The following is a 17,888-nucleotide window of genomic DNA, read 5'->3' as shown; positions in this document are numbered from 1 at the left end:
GGTTTACCTGATGTTTTGCCCGTCGTCTTGCCTCTGGGCATTGCAGATTTGTCCTGGTCTTAGCACGAGCTGAGAGTGTAGAAAATGACAGGGGGGGAGGGATTGGGGAGAGAGGGAGCCCTAGTTGAACAGCGAGTTTGAGTGAGCAATAGCTGGTCCCCCCGAGCGACCTCGGGGAGCAGACATCCGGTTGTTTGGACAGAGTAGAAGTAGAAGTCTGGGCACGGGCTCGAATGTAGACAATGCCTCATCGTTTCGGGGGGGGGGGTGGAGGGGGGGGAGAAAGTCATGCGAAAGTGAGGCCTCTTGCCGTCCTCCACACCTTGCGTTGATTTGGGAGGTCACGGAGAAGGAGTAGGAGTGAGGATGAGGTGCGTCTCTTATGGTGGGCCTCCTGGTTGCTTGAAGCACTTTCGCTGTGGATGTTCCCGGCCTTCCTCTTTCACCCCTGTTCTCCTCTCTCACTGTCTGTCCCCCCTTTCCTTTGCCGTGCTGTATTTGTGTGGTCTCTTGTCGTTATTGCCGTGGATGGTTTCCCCCTCCTCTTGTCCCTTGTTGCTCCCCCCTTTATTTTAGTGTTCGTTTTTTTTTTTTCCTTCCCTCCTTCCTTTTTGTCTAATTGTTGTTGAGCTTTTCTTCCTTCTCGGTAACTGTGGGTGCCCCCGTCATCTTTTTCTGCCTCTTTGTCTTTTTTTTTTGTTATTTTTGTTTTGTTTCCTTGTTGCCCGGTTGCTTCTTGCTTCGTTTTGTTTTCCTTTTGCTTTGTTTGTCGGTTTGTTTTATTTTGTTTTGTTTCGTTCCCCCCCATTGCAGGTCTCCGCTATGGCGCAGCGCAAAACGAGGCCGTAGGTGCAAGGCTAGGTTAGCGGGGGGGATGCTGTTGAGGCCGGCGGGGGAGCCCGGCAACACCCGCCGCCCTCGGGGTCCAAGGAGAAAGGAGGCGCGTCTCCGGCGCCGGGCCTCCCCTCTGTTCTGGGTCATGGATCTGTGCCCTGTCCTCCGCTCCCCCCAAGCCCAGGGAGAGCGGTCACTGCTCGCGAGGGCAGGCGGGCGAGGTGTTAGCCGCTCGACGCCTCCTCCGGTGGTGGTCGCGGCAGCGAGAGCAGGGGGAGGCACACCTCTTACAGCAGGACTCTGGGAGGCGTGTCTCTCCATCGCAGGCCGGTCCGTCACTCGAGGCCCCGGCTTGTGTTCCTGCCGCAGGCCTCAGGTCCGTGCTCCGCTCTCCCCACGGTGCCTAAGGGGAGAGCGCTTCTCCTTCTCACCGGGCGTCGGCCCCACATCACCTCCGACCCTTTGCACGTGCTCCAACGTTGCCCGGGGGGCTCCGGTGCACCCCCGGCGCCGCCACCCTCGTCCCGCGGCCCGTCGCCTCAAGGAGCTCGGCTCCTAGGCAGCCATCCTGGATAGTGGCCAGACCACGCCCCCTCTATCTATCGTTTTTATCGGTTGTTAATTGTTGTTTGGTCAACACCTCACTTTGATTCTGCTTTGATGGTCATGAAGCTCTGACCCCTGCTTCCTAACCAAACAGAGGAAATTAAAGAGTATAAAGGTGACAACCACTCTAAAAGGGGTTCAGGATGTACATCTGACATCACAGAAGAACAGACATGACACCAAAGGTGGGTGGCTCCCAGAACAGGGAGGAAAAAAAAGGGATTAGAAACCAGACACTTCTGGACCAAACTATTACATGGCAGAATAGTGTACACCATGAGAATCCAGAAAAGACGCATGCTGCAAAACCAATGGCAGCAGGACTTGGCTGACACATCAACTTATCAGTGACTTGCATCTTTTTTTTAAATTAAATAACTTCCATAGCTTCCACATCATTGGAATTGTATTTACTCTCTTCCCAAAATGTTAATTCAAGAGCTGCTGGTAATGTCTACATATAAGACAAGATATCCTGATTCTGTGCAGAGCCAAAACAAGCAGCGCAGATAATAATGAACAACTCAGTGGTAGAGTAAACCAACTCAAGTATTTACCTTCAGAAGGCACAGCATGGTTCCCTTCAAGATAGTATAAAAGTCTTTCCAACCTCGCTTCCCCCATGGTGCTGAAAAAAAGCAAGTAGAAAGAATTAAGCCCCAAGCAAGATATATCATGGCTGTTACAGAAATCCGAATCTCACCGAAACCTCTTAGACTCCAGATGGGTCCAGACGCCTTCTCGGGGGAGACTGGAGCTCAGACTCTGAGCTCATTCAGTCACTGGTCTTGTTCTGAAGGAATCATGCCCATTTAACTGATTTATGACATAGTAAGGATGTCCCAAAGTTCTGAGAGTTAGATAATAAAGAAAGAATAGAGTGATCGGCAAAGAGAATGAAGCAGACAAGACAGAAGGCCTGAGGGAGAAGCCTTGTGGATGAAGGAGTGTTTTTTAAATAACAGATGAAGCAATAGTGCATTGTGGGTAGTTAGTCTTAGGTGTGTAACTGAAAGGAAGGGAGAAATTATACAAGGTAAGAGGAGAGGGCAGATTTTGGTCTCTCCTGGAGAGATCAGCTGAAGAGTCTGAAAGAGGAGTTCAGACTTGGTAGCAGTCTGGAGGCTGTTCCAAGCACTGCAACATGCACTTCGGAGCGTGATTAGCCCCTTAAAGCAGTCACCAGTGCGGTCAATAAGGATGTGTTATCTTGCTGCAGCCGCATTCCTTCTCACCTAACATTCACTGATAGTTAGCAAAAGTGGCGCACAGTTTACAAGACAGGGTGTACGTACTCCGCTTGCCGTCAATGTCAGCGTGCATCTTGCGAGACAGGACCCCTTGCTTGTAAGTCTCTGCCTTGGGGTCCGGCAGCTGCACGTCATGGAAGGGGTTGCTCCTCTTTCTGCTGAAGGAGTAGGAGGTCTCCAGCTTGGGAACTAGGGCCCTCCTTGCTTCCTCCTCATCACTGGTGAAAAAGCATATCTTTAGTTTCTGCATTCACAAACCACTCACTGAGGAGACAAAATCACACCTTTCACTGCAGATTTCACAGGACACTCACTGATTACAGCTCAATCTAAGAGAGAAAAAAATCACAGTCCACAACTCTCACTAAAGCTTTCACTGACCACTCAGTAGTTACTGCTCCATCCAAGTGGTGAAAGCACAGCCCACAGCTCCCTCAACAGCTATCACTGGCCACTCAGTGAATTCAACTGCAACCTAGTTCCTGTGCGGCAAACCTGCATATCACAGCTCTTTGGGATGAAATATTTTTCTAAGGGAACAAAGTCCCAGGACCCTACCTACGAATAGTGCAGAAGGGCAGTGGCCCAAGGAGCTTTAAGGGCCCAATGAACCACAAATATATGGCTATATTTCACTGCTGATATTACAACTCTATCCGGAGGAACACAACCCAGGCTTCTGCTGTAGCTGCTTCCGTAAGGATGCATCACAAGCTCCAAACTGCAGCTTTCACAGGACATTCAGTGAGTGCATCTTCTTCCACAGGGACACAGCCAGGTTCCTCAAAGCAACTTCCACAGGACAATCTGTGGCTGAATACTTCCAGAAGACAAAGACACCACCATAGCGCTCACTGCTGCCTTCACAAGATTTTCAAGGAAAGGCATCACAGCTAGTTTCACACTTCTGCTTTTTGTTGCACTCGAAGCTGTTCCCAGAGCTCACAGGTTTACACCACGACACGTCTGAGTATGACAAGTACCCCCGAGCCCCCCAGGACAGTACAGTAATGAGGTCTGACTTACACTGCCCACTCCAGCTTCTCGTTGCGTATCGAGTGGTACAGCTCCTAGAAGTAGAAAGAACAAGACAAGCCTTTAGGAAAACAAGGACTGAGCTACAGTAGGAACTCTGAGATAGCGATCTCAGTTTAATCATATTCCCCCAAACCTCTCCTGCTACAACCCAGTAATGAAAACCAAGGGTACAAATGATGATCAAAAACGAACCCTCGTTATCATAGGAGATGATCATGACCCTCTGAAGAGCCCTCGGGAATGTTGGGGTACAGAAGGCAAATATAACCAGAAGAAGGGGGAAGGTCTGGTTACCAATGGGCACAACACTGGTCAGATCTCATCCGCAGGACCATCTTCAGGAGTGTAGGTCACACCTGTTGTATTGCTATGCAGGTCACAACTACAACAACAAACACCTGTACTTAATGTACTGCCTCCTACTGCAATATCACAATTTATCAACCTTGGAAGGAAGAGGAGATTTATCAGACCTGCTAAGATTAGAAACTCTGGCTGCAGGTCACAAAAAGACCTCTGAGCAAGTGCTTAAGATTAAGAGCCAACTCTTCTACAATTAGGAATTCGATATATGGCAGACTTGGCTGAAGAGCAGACACTTTACAGTAAATAGTTTTATTATAGTAAGAGATATTTAACAAGTGCTGTACAAAGAAAATGATTGTGTGTGGGTTATGGTCAATACAGGACTATAGAAATCAGAAGGCAATGATGAGAAGGTCTAGAAATGTAAACAGGACATTTATAGATAACATGCCATACGTTTGTATTTAATATTTACATTAGATGGTTTTAACTATTAAAAAATGTAAGGCACAGAAAGATGACAAATGTAATTTAGTCAAATTGCCACATTTTCTGATCAAATATCCAAGTCCAGTTTAAAACGCAGAACGTATCAGCAGAGTTCAGTGCTGGGGAGTTCCTGTAGATAGTATGTCCATTTTAAAGGTCTTATCAACAGTGGATTATTCAGTTGGATGTCTCATCTGAAGAACTGCTTGGTTCTGAGACCCATACCTGGAATGCTACACCCTGTCTATAAGACCATGTCTTAAAAACTGAGCCTAGTCTCAGATGGAGCATTGTGGTAGAATCTGAGGACGTCATCTGCAGAATCGGGTCCCGTTATATAGGCCACTTACAAGGTATTGCTTTCATTTTTTAAATTGCTATGTAAGATATTGGATGTAGTTGGTGACCACATCTGGAGTTCTCAGCCCAAATCTGGAAGCCTCAACGAGAGTGTGGATCCACATGTAAATGCTGTATATGAATTGTTGTGAGAATATTTCCTGTATGTTGTTCTGTTCTGGAAACTATAATTGGTGCATTGTGCCCAGTTCGGGGGGTGTGCTTATCTGGAGTATTATGTGTAAATGTGAAATGCTTCCTCAGAATATAGTTCTGAAGGTCCCACTTGAAGAAATATGTCTGAGTGTGAAGTATTGTCTCTAGTTCTGACAGCCTCACCTGGAGTACATTTTGTTTTGGAAAATTGGCCTGGAACACTGTGTCTGGTACTGAAGGCTAATTGTGTTTTCAGTCGCATATGAAGTAGTCCATCCAGTTTCTGAATTTACCCTGTAACCATGGTTTACAAATTATGAGGCATAATCCGGAATATCAAACCGAGTGATGAAGGCCACATGTGGAGGACTATCCAGTTCAGACGGTCATTTCTGTGAACAAAGCACTTGAATCATATGCTATGTGAAGAGGCGAGAACTATACGAAAGGGGAGTTCCACAAAAGATGTTTAAATGAGCTCTCAACGGCTTTGGTGGGGGGACAATCTACTGTGAAAGTTTGATATTATTTTCTCACGAAGGAGAATGTTTGCTCACCAACTTAAACACTTTAATGCCACAAAGAAATTCTTAATCACTTGAATAGAAAAAAGTCAACTTAATAAGGACCTGTTCTGTAAACCACAATAGTGGCAAAGTAAACTTTAATAAAGAAACAGGATAGAAATGGAAGCTAGTGTAAAGGATCCTGCCTTGGGGGCATTCAGCTCTACAAAGCAACTTAACATGTAACCTTCCGGACATCTGGCATGGATCCAGGAACCACCACTGTTGAGATCATTCTAGCGAAATCATGATCATCTGGCCTCTGACTGATTCAGTTTGATGATGACTTTCAGTTTTAGTCAACACTAGAAAATCATAAAGAAATTGCTCCTTCAAAAAAGGGCACTACTGAATCTAGAAGAAAAGTCTGGGCATTTCTTGTTGTCTTCTCATGCGGATAGGTCTGCTGATCATACAACTCAAAGGTGTTGTGAAGAACCTCACCAATCAGAAGTTCGAAGCCTCCATAAATGCACACCATCAAAGTTGAACAGTACTAGCCGGAGCTTTCATGGTAGATGGTTTGAGCATTAAGGAGGAGTTGAGGTACTTCACTGCTAGAGGGACTGCCCTGTTTAACAGAAGAATGATGTGATAATGCTGGATGTTTGGAAACCAACTGTCTTTGTTTGAAGCGGTCTGATGTGGGTGTACAAGCAAACCCACTGTATAAGTTAACTATCCGTACAATAGGGCAGTTCAGAAAGAACAGGATGCATTTCAACACATCTTTTAGTTACTGTTCCAATGCAGAGACTGCAGAGTCTAATAGGATGGTCCAGGCTTACCTCCACCATCCCAAGTCATCAATCACCAGCACCAATAGTCTTCCAGTCACTGATTTAGGAGTCCCATGCTCTGACAGGCATTGTGGTAGAGTGGTGTGCAAATAGATGACCAGTCCAAATTAAACAAATTGCTTCCTGTCCAATAAGGTTCTCATGTATTGTATCCTTTACAAATGAAATGGTGAGGAATGGCTAGGGTTTACGTACTGTTCCAGATCTTGTAGTATTCTGGAAACTGAAATCCCTGTTCAGCCTTCTGGAAAAAGATAGCTTTCATTAACATCCAAGTCAATTAATATTTTCGTTCTTCTTAGATACGGTGCAATGATGCACTTGGAGAAATATTTTGATGCAGATTTCATCCCAGATAGGCAAGAATCATTACCAACGTGATGTCATGCCTATCGCAATATGCAGAAAAGTCTGATGTTTTGTTATGCTATAGCTAGTGAAGATCTCTCCCTGAAGTGATCCTCTACTTTGCACTTTTAGTGCCCCTGCTGGTGGAGTGGGGAAACTGTATGCAACTCAACCATCATCAACTTATACCTTTTCATCTTTTTTCCAGAATAGGCTCCCGATGTATCCTTTTGTTTGCAACCGAAATTAGAACAAATAATAATTTTGCCTTCATGGCAGAGCAATCGGTTTCATCATTTGCTTCTTCAATGAAGTATGGACTGCTTACTTCAGTTGGGTCTAATGAAAGACTTTTTTTTAAGTGACTGCTAGCAGCGAGGAACTGAAGTTCATGGTGTACCGATGCTGCTCAATATTCAACACGTTTGTCTTTTGTTATATTTTGCCACTCTTCCAGATAATTTTACATCCTCCATTGTACTGGAATGGGAGCTGGAGTGAGGCAAATAGATTGTTTGTATTTACGTGGATTTCCATGCTGTTGGTGGTGACTACTTCTGTCCAGTTGCCTCTTACGCCGGGACGAATGTTCTGACTAATGCAGCTAATGTTACTTCCAAAAGGGGCTGCAATCTTGGTTATCGGGAAGCATTTCTTTGAGAGTGCATAACAAGCATTGCAAAACTTTTCTTCAAGGCTTTTGCTTTCAATTGCTTTCATCCAATGCATTTCATCATCTGTATGTGATGCAAACAAAGTGCTTCACCAGAAACTAAGATTTATATTATTTTGCAGAGTGTCTAGCCTGAGGCCAAACAATCTCAGCCTGGAAGACAGTAACTGTAGAGCAGATGGTGTGATATGTCTGCTGCTACACTAATAAATTGTGTAGCAGATTTGGTTGGTGGCTGGAAACCGGAAAATCTCATTGCTGGCTTCATGAGCCCAGGAGCTAGAAGGAAAAGAAACGTTGATTATATGTGATGTTATAAGTCTTGAAAATGTGTGTATATATCACTTGTTTTATAAGGATACTGAGTATTACAGCTCTTCTGAATAGAAAATTGTGAAATGATGTGACATTGTTAACAGGGGCTGTAATACTGTATTGCTTTATTTATGGTTGTGCTCCTGCTTAGGCCTGATCATTCTAATGGGATTCCTCGCGGCGTCAGTGACGTCCAAAGCTCTCGAGCGTCCGTGAAGGCACTTGCTCACGGACGCCGGTCTTGGATGGCTGCTGATGTTGTCTTGGGTCCACTTCAATAAAGAAACTGGATTAAATTGAATAGTCTTCTGAGTATCTTTGTCTGCATTCTCACCCCAACAAGCTCCCTTCATTCTTGGTACCAGGAGTGGGGTGAGCATTTTCTTACGAGTGGATCCACCAACGGAGCCTTCAGTCGCTGTTCCCTGGATTTGTGGGAATTTATTTTTGAAGGTGTTGGTTTTATTCTGACGCCTCGCTCTGCGGAAATTCCTGCAGTTTGTTTTTATGTAATTTTGGCGTGTTTTGTTCCCAGGATACGGCACGCGATGGACACGGAGTCACCAGCGTCAGCTGTTGCTACGATACAGCCCGCTCAGTCTCAAGCGTCGGTTGTTTTCAGGAATACGTCACGTCTTCTGGTATCCTTAGAGGCGCAGACTACAAGTGAGCAGCAGTCTGGACCAGAGTGACAAGGGAGCTCTGGCTCACGAGCCCATGAGCTACTGCAGCCTCTTATAGGGGTGCACACTTACTTCCTGCATGCAGCAGGTCCTGGTGGTCATGTGACTGGATTGTTTGACGCTGGATATATTCTGTGGATCGGCGTGATACAGCCATTTATTTTCTTCCTATCTTCTGGCAATCTAACGCATTACACCTACAGTTTCAGCTGAACAAATTTTTGGATTATTTCCTGTTTTTTTCAGTCAACATTTTCTGCTCTTTAAACTGAGTATTGCCTATTCACTCCAACTTTAAGTTTTTTATTAAGGCATATAATCAAGGAGTTGTTCACCCTCCTCCCTTTTTACAAAGAAGTGGCAAGCCTGACATTAAATGGAGTGAGTGGCTGAGAATATTTGAAAACTACCTCACGGCCATTGATGCTAATGACTTTGTTCCTGCTAGAAAGATGGCCTTGCTATTCAATCACCTCGGAGTTGCTGGTCAACGTGTGTTTGACAATTTGCCGCCTTTTCAGGCGCAGCAAAGTGAGGATGCTATTTGGAATGTCTACTTGGAAGGAAAGGAAAAATGGGAAAGCAGTATTCTGACGAATCCAGTGTCCTTCTTGAAAGATTCAACGTTGCTATGTGCAAGCAAACTGCTGATGAAACTGTTGAAGAATATGTAGCAACTTTACGAGTCTTAGCTGCCAAATGTGACTTTGGCAATAATGTTGATATTTATATAAGAGACCAATTTGTGTTTTACTGTTTTTCAAAGAAGGTACAGGGACGTCTGTTAACTTGTCGTAATCCTACTTTAGCGGAAACTATTGATATTGCAAAAAGTATAGAAAGGTCTATTGTTTCTTCTAAAGTGTTGTCCAGTCACACAAGCCAGTCTACTGTTAGTTGTGTGACGGAGGATGAGACAATCTGTGCAATCAACAAGAAGACCTTCAAACAGGGGAGAGCTGCTAGTTTGTTTCCGCTGTGGTTCTCGTCATCACATTGGAAATAATCCATCATGCCCTGCAATTGGAAAAAATGCTTGAAATGTCACAAAGTAGGACATTTTCAAGTGGTGTGTAGAGGTACAGTTAGTGGCGCTGGTACGGCTGGTAGTCTTAGTAAAGTAAGGATCAGTAATGTACAATCCAATGATTTTGAAGATCAGACACAGAGTTGCGTGGAAAGGTTTTACATTGTTGTTTTGACAGTGGATTCTATGGATTCTGTCATGCACTTAAATACTGAGGTTATCATGGGGCCTTTGTGTGAAGAACTTGTGGATGGTAGAAGGTTAACTGTCATGGCTGATTCGGGAGCTCCTATCAAATTCTAATGTTTTGAAACAGCCTGACATAAGTCCTAAAACTTTCGGTGAGAAGGATATTGAGCTCCTTAGCTACTTCTGTTTGAATTTAGAGATTTTGGAGAGGTGCACGTATACAAAAATATATGTTACGGTTAATGGTAGAGATATTGTGGGATGGAAGGATTTGGCTAGGCTTGGCATCATTCTGCGACCTGGACATGATGTTCCTATTGTTTTGGGCGATGTGCCTGCTATTGGAAGTGATGTTTCTCTATCACTAGTGTCTGCAGGAGGAGTGCTTGACAAGTTGAAATCTCAGTTTCCAAAGGTTTTTGCGGATAGAGTTGGAACTGTTCGAGGTTTTGAGCATTGCATTAAGTTAAAAAAAAGGAGCTATACCCATAGTGCATAAGGGCAGGCCCGTAACCTTGAGCAATAGGCAAAATCTGAAGAAGTTACTAGATAAGTTAGTGTCTGAGGGAATAATTGTGCCACCTGATTCTTCAGAATGGGTCTCTTCCATTGTTCTTACAAAGAAGAGGTTAGGAGATCTTCGGCTTTGTGTTGATTTGAGATCTCTTAACGGAAATATTTTGGTAGATTGTCATCCCCTGCCCCACATTGAAGAAATGGTGACCAGCATAGGTAATTCTAATTTTTTTCTACCATAGACTTACATTCAGCTTACTATCAGATAGCCCTGAGTGAAGATTCTCAACCGTTTTCCGCTTTTATTACACCTTTTGGTGTATACAAGTATTGTAGATTGCCATTTGGTCTAGCTTCTGCTGCCAGTGTCTTTCAGAAGAAGATTGACACATTATTTAATGCAATGGTTAATGTTCAAGCATTCCAAGATTACATATTAGTTCATACTGAGACAGTTGAGGAACACATTCAGGTCCTGAAGAAGGTATTTGGTGTTTTACAATTGCGTGGAATGACAGTCAAATCAGAGAAGTGCAAATTCATGTTGGAAGAAGTGGAATATTTGGGCCATAACAATTTCTGGAGAGGGGATAAAACCAAAATCTTGCCATTTAGAGGCAATCAGAGATGCTCCATCTCCTGTTGATGAAGATTCTCTACGTTCTTATTGGGCTTGTGCAAATATTACGCAAGATTTGTTTCAGGCTTTGCATTGATAGTTCAACCTTTGAGATCATTGCTTAAAAAGGGCAACAGGTTCATTTGGGACAGTCAAGCCACTGATGGCTTCCAGAAGATAAAGGAATTTGTTTTATCTGCTCCTACTCTTAAGCCCTTTGACTCTTTGGCCAAATCTTTTATAACTGTTGATGCTAGTCTTAAGGGGCTTGGTGCCTCAAGACCTGATTATTCGAGCAGTAGCAATCCTACCCCACCCCCCCAAACCGGCGCTTTGAGACCCTAGCAGGTGAGTAGCGCGCTTTACAAATGATTGATTAATTGCTGTTTTTGGCCAGTGGAACAATGGGCAGGAAAACACTGTTGCTTTAGCTTCTAGCTCTCTTACAGACGCAGAAAGTAATTACGGCACAATTGAGAAAGAGGCCTTGGCATGTGTATGGGTGGTGCAAAAATGTAAGACTTACATTTGGGGTGCCAATTGTGATCTGAACACTAATCACAAACCTTTAGTGTATCTTCTTTGTGGCAATGGTTTGGGTAAAGCGTCTGCTAGCTTGGTGCGCTTGCTTTCAAAATTACAGGAGTATAATCTTAATGTGAAATATGTACAAGGTGGGAAAAATATTTGTGCAGACTGTCTTTCGCGCATGCCATTGCCGCATTCTGATGATACTGCTGCAGGCCAAGATACAGAGTGTGTTGTGGGTTTAGTGGATGCTGTTTCAGCTTGTGGTGGCATTATCACGACGGATGAATGGAGTATGGCCATGTCTAAAGATGAAGTGTTGACACACGTTTTGCACTTCATTAAAAACGGTTGGCCTTCTGAAAAGAATCTCAATGGTGACTTAAGAACTTTTAACTATATTTCAATTGAATTATCGTGTGGGAATGGGATCTGCATGAGGGGCGGGTTATTTGTTCCACCTAGTGGTTTGAGGATTAAGATTATCACAATTGCACACCAGGGGCATTTAGGCATTTCCGCTACGTGCAAAAAACTAAAAGGGGTTTACTGGTGGACCAGTATGGACAAAAAGGTAGCAAGTGTTGTGGACAACTGTTCTCACTGTATTGTTTCTGATAAACACTGGAAGGGTGCTACTAGACCTTTGTGTAATGTTCCTCTTCCTGACAAAGCGTGGGACAAATTAGCTCTATATTTTTCTGGGCCCTTTCATTTATTGCCTAAAACCATTAAGTATTTAGTCATAGCAATTGATTACTTCTCTAAATGGATGTATTATTCATTTGTGGAGCTTGCTGATTCAGATTCTGTTATTTCTTTTCTGGATAAACTGTTCCTATTTGAAAGTCCTCCATCTTTGATTGTTACAGACAATGGAGTGCATTTTACATTAAAAATGGAGGATTTTATGAAAAAATTCAAAGTAAAGCATGCTCAAGTAGCCCTTTAAAGCCCAGCGGCGAATGGTCTGGTGGAAATGGCCAACTGAATTCTAAAGGGGGGGGGGGGATTCAACCAGCCATTGCTGTGAATGTTGATGTTTCTTGTTTTCTTAAGGAGAAAGTCTGGTCTTATCTCACTACAACTCAGTCTACTACAGGCTTGTCTCCTTTTACTCTTCTTAGAGGCAGGGAGGCAAGAACCAATTAAGTCCTCTGTGGTTGAATCATGGGAAAGTGAATAAATCCATATGTTTCTGTGGAATTGATTGGAGCAAATTACAAAACAGAGTTTCGGAAAAACAGTTTGCAGAAGCGCAACTATGATCTCAGAAATAATGTCAAATATATACCAATCAATGTACAGGATTATTTGATAAGGAAGACAGAGAGAGTCTTTAAGGGGGAATCTAGGTTTTCTTTACCTGTAAAAGTTATCAAGGCTAACAGGAATTCTCTTTTATTGTAAGGAAAGGGATGGTGGAATCGGAACAGCGTTGTGCCAATCTCTGCTTTGCATGTTGAAATTTTCAGGAAAGTATATTGTGACAGGGATTTTCACATGAATCCTGATAGGATAATCTCATCGGATACATCCATTGGCTGTAACAAAAACATAGTTACTGACCTTCCCGAGTTGCAAGATTCATCCTATTTTGAGAATGTTGAGGGGAAAACCAGAGCTTGTGTTTCTCAAGAAGTGTGTGCTAACGGAGGAGATTTTGTGGTGCAGCGTACTCGCAGCAATTGTTCAGTTAAGTTACCATCAAAACTGTCAGATTTTGTTTTGAGTTAATTTCTTGTACTTATAGCTTAGCATTTAATTTTGCTGTAAGGAAAGGAGATGTTGTAATACTGTATTGCTTTATTTATGGTTGTGCTCGTGCTTAGGCCTGAGCATTCTAATGGGATTCCTCGAGGCATCAGCGACGTCCAAAGCTCTCGGGCGTCCGTGAAGGCACTTGCTCACGGACGCCGGTCTTGGATGGCGGCTGATGTTGTTGTGGGTCCACTTCAATAAAGAAGCTGGATTTAATTGAATACTCTTCCGAGTATCTTTGACTGCATTCTCACCCCAACAAGCTCACTACAGGGGCACACACAAAAGTGGAACTTTCAGAGTAAGAGAGTATATATATCCCATTGAATTCTAATGTGTCTCTGTCTGCCTTGCTTTTTCTCAAGGTGCAATATCTTCTTGGAGTATGTGACCCCTGTGAGATATGCAATCATCTTGGGTTACACAATTTTCCATTCTTAGGAGACCTGTGTCTTGAAGGACAGTGGCTCTTAGCTCAGAAGTGTTTTCCATAGGATAACCCTCTAGTGGTCGAGATGTTCTCTGTCTAAAAATGTGAGTTTTCTAAGAGGGTGGTTGAATTTTTGGCTGTCAATAAGGTGGTTTTCTACCAGAGTCTTGAGGTGTTGTGATTTACTACTTACGTCCCTCTGTGGTCAGGGTCTTTTCCACTGCTGCTGACTTCTTCCTCAGAGAGGATTGGTTATGGTCTTCAGAGTAATAGTATCCAATTCATCTTATGGACTTTATTGAAAGAGACTATCTATACGTCAAAGAGCCTCTTGAACCAAAGGTGGTCCTAAGAAGGGAATTTATGTTGGTATATGGCTCTATGATGAGAGGGTTTAGGTGTCAAACATGTCCCGTAGATTTATCAGTCCCTCAGCTATATATGGTAAGAATGAATGCAAGTGGCTGGGTATCCCATCTTCGACATGAATGTTTGCCAGGAAATGATGCAACCTGAGATGACTAGGTTCTGAATGCAGTGGTGGCTCTTCTGTTAGGGAGGAGGAGCGTCGCCCCCCTGTCAACAGCAGAAGCTGCAAAACCTTTCACAACAAATGGAAATGTGTTAATTATCCTTTCGTTATGAAAGGGGCGGGCACTGGAAGAGGACGCAAATGAGGAGAATGCACTGTGCACTCCACTCAGACTGCATGTGTGTTTGGCCAGCCGTCTCGGGCCGGCCAAACACACTTGCGCAGTGTGATCTCTCTAGCCCGGCACTGTGATGCTGGGCTGGGTGGAGCATTCACAAGCTCCCAGTCTGCCTGGCAGCGGCCTGGCTGGGTGCTTCCAGACAATCCTGACGCTGCTCTGAGCAGCCTCAGGATTGGCGCAGGGCAGGCTGGGAGCCTGTGCCTGCAGCGACGGGAGAAAGAGGAGCGGTTCGTCGCTGCGGCGGATCAGGTAAGTTTTTATTTTTTTTATTAAATGTTACCCCCCTCAACTCCCCCCAACGTACTGCAACCGGCCCCTCCTCTTGTGAGCGCAGCGAGCCGCGACTGTCTGGATGCAGGTTTACTGATGTGCCTCTTAGGTGAGTACAAAAGGAACAGCATGCTGTAAGATGGAAGGTCTCCCACTCCTCAGCACATTAGAGGGCTAGGCACCAGAGTCTGCTTTATATGCATAGTACTTCTTCGTGTCTTTCAATCTACTACACAACCGGAAGCATTTCTAATCCCTCAGGACATTTTTTCACCAAAAGGACACTTTTACAAATCACCGGAGTCCGGCAGGCACACTGCCATGAGTGCTTGGCTGTCCTTCAAAGACTTCTTTCACGCAGGGCAAAAACTTTACTGAAAGGACAGGCTCGCTGTCTGAGGGCAGCAAAATGTAGATTAAAAAAAAGGTAATTTCAATTAATCAACGAAAAGGCAAGCCAGCACTCAAATATGCAGACTTAAAGGTGACAGTTTTGAAAAGTATAAAATTCTCCTGTCAGGAAGGGAGAAGCGGGCACCTGGCATTGATCAGATACTCCTCACAGAAACTGTAAAAATAAACTGATGCTCCAACTAACGCTGCTGCGCACTGTGCAGCAAGGGAGCTGCTAGCTTCTTTAAACAAGCAGTTACCGTATAGGTCTTTCGCGTTATTGTGATTCTAGTGCTAATCCATGCCTTACACCTCCTTCTTAAAGGGAATTGAGAGGGATGGAATCGGTCATGTTTTTCATTCTAGTATAGTTAATAATTCTGACTGGCTATATTTTAAAATAAAAAAGCTAATCTAGCCGTTCATGCCTGCTGACGGGAAGATGGAAAAAAAGAAAAAAAAGAAGGATTTTTTTTTTTTTTTTTTATGAAGTGCTCCAAAAAGTTTCCACATAGACCAGCACTATTAACTAGCAACGAATAGTTTGTGAACTAGAAGTAAATTTGCTACTTTTATTGAAACAAAAGTGACAGCAATTGGTCTTAAAATGTCCCGAAACATTTACTCCAAACAAATGGCAAATAAAAATGGTATGTTCAGTTTTGCGGAGAGGGAGTTTCCTTTTCAGACTGCAGAGTTGGTATGAAAAAATAGAAACAATCAGTTATTTGCTATATTTTTCACCGCTGTTTGTCACAGAGAGGGGTAGGATAGATGAAGGATATATCAGAGGAGTCCATTTCAGCGGATATACAGCAGTACAAATCGGATGGTATATCAGAATGTGCTGTAAAGCCATACTAATGGCTAATTCTACACTTTACAAGTGCCACATGACAATAACAATATTTTTCATTTAAAGATATGTGACCTCCCCCATGCCTCCACCTAAGAATTAGATCTGTATGTATGTGGGACAGCAAGATTTCTCTTCTAGGAAAGCTGCCCTCCCTTGCCCGCCCAGCTGACCAGGCACCCTTCTACTGCACTACCTTCAGCTGGTCCTTTGGGAAGTTTGTCCCGTCATTCATGCCGTCGAGGTTGATGATAAACTCAGGGCAGGACATGCACCGACCGATGTTCTGTCACCAAAAAAGAGAAAAATGCATACATTCATTAGTAGATAAGGTAAAGAGGACAGCCAAACATACATTACAGGACAGCCAATCCTTCAAAAAGAATGGGCTTTGGCAGCGAGCTGGAAGACCTCTTCAACCCAACTTGCTGACAGGCCTACTCCTTGCAACAGCTCCTGAAGGAGCTTGTCCCTAACATACGCACACTGTGAAAGCCCCCAGAACTTGATCCCTTTACTCCTGTAAGAGGATGACCATTGGTGGATCATCATTCTTAGTCTATGTGGCAATACTTACCAGATAGGGTAAGAAACATGCAAGGCCATCTGAGGTTCAGCAAGGAAGAGGAAGTGAAGAGTTGTTTTTTCTAAACTAAGGATGCAGAACCAAACTGATGTCTTGGCACCACAACACAGAAGACTCCGCTCAAGACATTCCAAGACAGTGATCTGCACTTCCAGTGCAGGCTGCAAGCAATGCACCCCAAGAGCTAGACTTACACTCCTCCTTGTTGTTGTAGTCAGATATTTATCCCAGCTGCCTCTAATTAGTGCACACCAAGGGGCGCCTTTCTATCGCCCCAGGGTGGATGCAAAAAACAGGCATATCATGACAACCCTCACTCAGGAGAAACCATAGGGCACGTTTATACAGTCATGTTGGGTACGGTGCCAGAATACAAGCTGACATGAATACTGTACCCTAAATACTAAAAACAAAAAAAGATTTTCATTGGAGATGTTAATAAAAAAACAACACCCTGTGGTTAATAAAAAAACAGCACTTACTGGGCACTTTTTTTGCAAACAATATTATGATATTTATGTCAAATGCTATTTCCGACAAAGACACTGTGACTTGTAACCAACATCAACGTTCCTAAACCAATACACTCATTACGAAGAAGACACGAAACAAACACACAGCTATACCATCCGTCACTACAATGGGATACTTTGAAGCGCAATTAAGTCTCCCTCTCGCTGATATCAGTGTGTGCTTTGGATGACTTTTAATACAGTTTTACCATGGTGTGTCTAATTATTGTCCATCACCCGTTGGCAGATTGGACTCTTTGACTCATCATACTGTCTCTCTATATTCACAGCCTACATCAAGCAACAAATACTCTCCTGCCCCTTCACATATCCCTCCAAGGTTATTCAGAGAGTCTATTTTAGCGGCAGTAGTCACCACAAAATGCAAGTTGGTGGTTAGCCTACTACACAATAATTCTATAAGGGACCTGTATGATATCTCACAGTATGTGACTAACAAAGTGTGTGTGGCCCGATAGTCGACCTTCGACATACAGCTACATGAGAGTGTCTGCTATACACCAGCTCTGTGAAAGAGCTTCTCCTTTAACCAGCTTGCAGAGTTCCCTGTGCTTACACCAGTTACCTCGGAGCGGCTGCTTCTTAAACAAATTCACTGGGAGAGCACTGCCTTAAACCAGGCACCTTGGAGCACCCCTTCCGCTTTAAGCCAGGTACTGCATAAAGAGAAATCCATTATAGCAACTACTGCTCTTTTCAACAACTCACTAGAAGCCTACCTTCTCTACCCCAGTTCTGTGGGTGTGCATCCTCTTGCAATGGGCAATTCTGAAGGACAGCCTCCTCGCCCCTCCCGCCCCCACACCATTTTCTGACGGCACAAGTTCCTTACACCAGCTCCCCGAAAGCATCCACTTTAACCGGTCACCCTAGCAGGACCTCTCCATAAACCAGGCATCACCTGGGGTCTGCCATCATTTCTGTCCCTGAGATAACTGACTTGCCTACACCAGCTTACTGGAAACCAACTTTCCTTACAGGAGAACCCGGATTTGGGGGGTGGGAGGTGGTGTATCCCTAAACACAAGCTCCAAATAAGGTGACCAGACTTTGAGATGCAAAAA

The 17,888-nt window shown here is 44.0% G+C and overlaps 1 protein-coding gene across 4 annotated transcripts in view; it reads right to left on the bottom strand.

Moving 5' to 3' along the window:
- LOC138266027 (PH and SEC7 domain-containing protein 4-like) overlaps positions 1-17,888 on the bottom strand; it is a 257,026-nt gene that overhangs the window by 61,050 nt on the left and 178,088 nt on the right. For all 4 annotated transcript variants that reach the window (XM_069214335.1, XM_069214338.1, XM_069214336.1 and 1 more), the window contains 4 exons: positions 15,902-15,991; positions 3,717-3,760; positions 2,736-2,908; positions 1,998-2,068 (listed from right to left, as the gene is read on the bottom strand). In XM_069214335.1, coding sequence (XP_069070436.1) covers positions 1,998-2,068; positions 2,736-2,908; positions 3,717-3,760; positions 15,902-15,991 — 378 coding nt within the window. The remainder of the gene's footprint in view (positions 1-1,997; positions 2,069-2,735; positions 2,909-3,716; positions 3,761-15,901; positions 15,992-17,888) is intronic.

The sequence above is a fragment of the Pleurodeles waltl genome, chromosome 11, assembly GCF_031143425.1.
Source record: "Pleurodeles waltl isolate 20211129_DDA chromosome 11, aPleWal1.hap1.20221129, whole genome shotgun sequence".
Taxonomy (NCBI): domain Eukaryota; kingdom Metazoa; phylum Chordata; class Amphibia; order Caudata; family Salamandridae; genus Pleurodeles; species Pleurodeles waltl.
Note: the sequence above shows the minus strand (reverse complement) of the source record. Positions and strands in the feature narration are given on the sequence as shown.